General features: G+C 39.5%; 2 protein-coding genes across 5 annotated transcripts in view; both read right to left on the reverse strand.

Annotated features, from left to right (window-relative positions):
- Positions 1–1,960, reverse strand: part of LOC107730290 (uncharacterized) — a 6,137-nt gene extending 4,177 nt beyond the window's left edge. The window contains exons 1-3 of one of the 4 annotated variants that reach the window (XM_016541078.1): positions 1,848–1,960; positions 1,080–1,220; positions 796–879 (exon numbers count right to left, since the gene is read on the reverse strand). In XM_016541078.1, the coding sequence (XP_016396564.1) occupies positions 796–879; positions 1,080–1,220; positions 1,848–1,949 (327 nt within the window). In that variant the 5' untranslated portion in view covers positions 1,950–1,960. The other 3 variants (XM_016541079.1, XM_016541080.1, XM_016541081.1) reach the window with 3 other exon arrangements.
- Positions 1,961–3,884: 1,924 nt separating this feature from the next.
- The window catches only part of LOC107730285 (ras GTPase-activating-like protein IQGAP2), a gene marked incomplete at its 5' end in the record, with an annotated part of 3,073 nt that continues 1,885 nt past the window's right edge, over positions 3,885–5,072 (reverse strand). Inside the window, 3 exons of the mRNA XM_016541072.1 lie at positions 3,885–4,437; positions 4,527–4,635; positions 4,732–4,857. Coding sequence (XP_016396558.1) covers positions 4,324–4,437; positions 4,527–4,635; positions 4,732–4,857 — 349 coding nt within the window. The remainder of the gene's footprint in view (positions 4,438–4,526; positions 4,636–4,731; positions 4,858–5,072) is intronic.

The raw sequence follows: 5,072 nt of genomic DNA on the forward strand, positions 1-5,072 counted from the left end.
AATCTACAGCAAACAGCAGAACACGGCGTTATGAATACACATGAATTTATTTAATCATTACACTGTAAAAAAAAAGGTTACTTGTATGGCAATAATTCAAATCAGACTAGGTATGTTTACATGCATGAAAGTTTGTCAGAATCCAAACTGATTTCAGATTAAACCTTGTAAGCTGATGCAAACATTAGTTTGTCTGTGCATTAGATGTGTTGTGATCAGAACGAGACTACGAAGCAATCACTCACATCTCCAAGAAACACAAAGAAGACTCTGACGAAAAACACGAGGACGGCCGTCACCACATTGCAGACATTACAGATGAACAGAAAATTCAAAAGAACAGCGTTTATTTGAAATAGAAATCTTTTGTGATATTATAAATGTGTTTACTGTCACTTTTGATCAATTTAATGCGTCTTTGATGAATACTTTGGGTTTTTCCCCCCATAAAAATATCGGGCAGCACAACTGTTTTCAACATTGATAATAATCAGAAATGTTTCTAATAATCAGCATATTATACTGATTTCTGAAGATCATGTGACACTGAAGACTGGAGTAATGATGCTGAAAATACAGCTGCGCATCACAGAAATACATTACAGTTTAACAGATATTCACATAGAAAACAGCTGCTTTACATTAGAATAATATTTAGCAATTTTTACTGTATTTCTAATTAAAATAAATGCAGCCCTGGCGGAGAATGCAGAAGGGTCTTCTTTCAAAAAACATAAAAAAATTCGCATTATTCTGAACTTTTCACCATTAGTGTATATAATAAAAGAGACTCACAAAGCAAGCCGGTATTAACAACCAGAGAGTGTAATTCCAATATACGAGTCCAAACACACCGGCACCGGTCAGGATCTCCAGCCACTGCCGGATCACACACACACACACACACACACACACACACACACACACACAGACACACACAGACACAGACACACACACACATATACACACAGACACAGACACAGACACACACAAGCACAGACACAGACACACACATGGGTTCAGCTCGAGCTCAGAGACTCTCAGCACTAGATATGATGTGTTAAAGCATAAGTTTTCACCCCCAGCACCGCCGGCTTGATCATTAAGAAGCCCTTCACTCCTGGATGCTCTCCGGGCTTCGACTCTGTGATCTGAAGAGGAGCCTCGGCCTGATCCTGCGGAGCTGAGGAGTTGATGATCACCTCCACTCTTCTGGACATCTTCACACACACACAGAGAGAGAGAGACACACACACACACACACACAGAGAGAGACACACACACACACACACACACACTAATGTGAGTTTCACAATCACCTGTGTCTTCATTCCTTCAGCTGAAGAACTAAAAGTCATTGTTCATCACATTCTTCAAGCAGAAAAACCAGATGAACCTGCGCCGCCGCGGATTCTCTCAGACACCCAGATCGTTTAATTGCTCTCAATTTAGCTTAAGTTTTGAAGGTTGAAGTTGATGTATTTAAAGCTGACTCACTGAATCTTTTGTGTTGATATTTATTATGCGGTTTACAGATATTGGGCCAATTTGAGATCTTTACACAAGCGGCACAAGCTCCAAACGACAGGGTTTTCAATCTCATTTATTCCTATAAATGTTTTATCAACTACATGGATGAGGTCAGATAAACTGGGACAGTTTTAGCTACTGAGATGACTGGGAAAAAAACCTGAATTCACCCTACTACAGCTGTCCTAATGAAGCTTCAACAAGAAGAACAGGAGTAAGTGAAGATCTCGTTCCTAACTTCATATAACACTCAGATCTACCCGTTTAAAGTTACTAAGTTCTGTAAGATGAATGATAATATGTAGAGATGGTGTTACCTTGTCGTTGGTGTTTCTCTGGTCTCGGTTCTTGTCATTCTTCAGGTGAGACTCATTGAGAAACTCCTCCTCTAGACATGCGGAGAATGTGCAGTGATTCATCTCTGTCTGAGTTATGATAGTTATTATTCACAAACCCACACACGTTTGCTCAGATATACAAGCAGGTCATTGCAGAGATTTCTATTGCTTAGCTGGTTATAAATAACCTAACTCACACTAACCCTGGCAGGAAACAGCAGTTTCACTATTTAAACTAAATCAACACTTGATTCTTATGCGGTTTTAACACTTGAGGGTTTTTACAAAAAGGTTTAGCTCACTTCTGGTACAAATTTGTCTTGGTTAATTCACAAAAACACCAAATAGGAAAACAATTTAGGATTTTAAAATTCAAAATATTTTACCTGATAGTTTTACTGACAGATGGGATGTTATTTTTTTTTATTAAGCTTCACTTTATTTAAACTATAATAACCTAAGAAGAGAAAAATCATGGTTAATTCACAAAAACACCAAACGGGAAAACAGTAATACTCTAGAATCCGTGTATCATTCGTTTTTTGATTTAATATTGAAAGTAGAAAAATTAGAAAACGGCTCCTTTTTCGTTTTTTTTCTCCAAAAATTTAAAAAAGAGAATTCATCTTAAATTGTCTTTTTTCGCTCAGGGGTAGAAAAATGAATAAACAGCTTGAATATTTGATTTCTACACGTGGGCGGGAATTAAACGCCCCTTTCTGCTGATTGGTCAGCCGAAGATCAAAACGTGCCGTCATCAGTTCTTCAGCTGTACCACGCAACAGAATAATAGTCCTCCACTGCTGCAGTTGTACGGATTAGTAAACCATTTTATTGCAACTACATTTCATATTTTTTCATCAAACAAACTATAATGAATAGCTCGACAACTCGTACTCGTACTGTGCCAAATCTGTTCCATGTGAATCCTCTCTGTATGCAGCAGTCATCAAACCTCAGCACGAGACAGGACTCAAATATAAAGGCAGAAAGTCTCCAGCAGATTCAGTTTCTCCTGAAAAGATGATCCTAATGCTTCATTTAGATGTCGCAGTTCTTCTGATTTCTATTCAGAAACATGCTTCGATAACCACTGCCAGAAAAACAGGTGAATCAGATGAAACGCCTTAATAAGAACCACCAGCGTGAGAAATATCAAATATTTCTCAATGAACAAAACATGCACAATGAGACACAAACACTGTTTATTCATGCAAAACGTTTTATTGTGAATAAAAACGGCGTATTATTAAAAGAGTGACTGGACACTCATAAACGACATGAAAACAGACGAGAGGACGAGGAAAGAATACAAAGATATTTCATTAGAGACAGAAAATATTTACACAAAAAAAGACACTTTCCACTAAAATAGCGGTAAAAGCTTGAAAGAGCGCAGGTGAACTTCACCTGATAACCGCTGGATAACTTTTTTTCGCTCAGGGGTAGAAAAATGAATAAACAGCTTGAATATTTGATTTCTACACGTGGGCGGGAATTAAACGCCCCTTTCTGCTGATTGGTCAGCCGAAGATCAAACCGTGCCGTCATCAGTTCTTCAGCTGTACCACGCAACAGAATAATAGTCCTCCACTGCTGCAGTTGTAGGGATTAGTAACCCATTTTATTGCAACTACATTTCATATTTTTTCATCAAACAAACTATAATGAATAGCTCGACAACTCGTACTCGTACTGTGCCAAATCTGTTCCATGTGAATCCTCTCTGTATGCAGCAGTCATCAAACCTCAGCACGAGACAGGACTCAAATATAAAGGCAGAAAGTCTCCAGCAGATTCAGTTTCTCCTGAAAAGATGATCCTAATGCTTCATTTAGATGTCGCAGTTCTTCTGATTTCTATTCAGAAACATGCTTCGATAACCACTGCCAGAAAAACAGGTGAATCAGATGAAACGCCTTAAGAACCACCAGCGTGAGAAATATCAAATATTTCTCAATGAACAAAACATGCACAATGAGACACAAACACTGTTTATTCATGCAAAACGTTTTATTGTGAATAAAAACGGCGTATTTATTAAAAGAGTGACTGGACACTCATAAACGACATGAAAACAGACGAGAGGACGAGGAAAGAATACAAAGATATTTCATTAGAGACAGAAAATATTTACACAAAAAAGACACTTTCCACTAAAATAGCGGTAAAAGCTTGAAAGAGCGCAGGTGAACTTCACCTGATAACCGCTGGATAACTAGTATTACTAGTGTTCTTCTCACACGTCTTCTGTGATTCACTCGAATAAAGTAAAGCTTCATTTTAAATGCAAATGATTCATAATTGAATATATATGATAGCGTCATGAATATATCCAGAGTGATTTTGGGTAATAAAATAAATGCAGAATTATTACACTGGGAAAATAAAGCAGCAGGTTTAACTGGAGTGTGTTCAAACCAGTGCTGAGTGTTACAGGAACACAGGAATCAATTCACTTCTTGAAGAATTTCTTGTTGAGGAGGAAGATGAGCAGATTGACGTTGACTTTGGCTTTATCAAACATCTTCATCACGGCGACTTCCTCGTACTGCAGCTGCAGCAGATCCTGCACACAAACACAGATTATTCCTCATGCTTCTATCACGGAGGAGGAACACATCTGGAGACGCTCTGCAGCAATAAAACCCTCAGAACCTGATATTTGAGCGGGAATCTCTCCATGTCCACACCCATGAAACGAGCCTTCACCAGGAACGTGCCGTCCTCCTCGCCGGGAACGATGTCAAAGATCACGTTCTTGAACCTGCGGACAGATCAGAATCAGTGTATTTGAACACTGTATCGACCAATCAGCATCGAGCATGGGATCTGTGTTGTAAAGTGTGTGTGTGTGTCGTACTGTGTGACGGGCAGGTCTTCAATCTCCAGCAGAACTCCTTTCTCATGCAGACGTGCAGCTGTGTACGTGAGAGTCGCCCGCTTCTTCTTCCCTTTATTATCAGATGCTTTCTTCCCATTGACTTTACTGACGGACACAGAGACAGAACGTCACACACACACCTTCACTTCATGTGTGTGTGCTGTACCTGTTGGTGAGGTTCTGCAGGCAGGTGTTGATGTGTGTGTGTGTCTCTGCGAGTGTGTGTGTGAGTGTCTGTGTGTGTGTCTGTGCGAGTGTGTGTGTGAGTGTCTGTGTGTGTGTCTGTGCGAGTGTGTGTGTGGGTGTCTGTGTGTGTGTCT

This window comes from Sinocyclocheilus rhinocerous, unplaced genomic scaffold (genome assembly GCF_001515625.1).
Source record: "Sinocyclocheilus rhinocerous isolate Xijiao unplaced genomic scaffold, SAMN03320098_v1.1 scaffold1359, whole genome shotgun sequence".
NCBI classification, from domain to species: Eukaryota; Metazoa; Chordata; class Actinopteri; order Cypriniformes; family Cyprinidae; genus Sinocyclocheilus; species Sinocyclocheilus rhinocerous.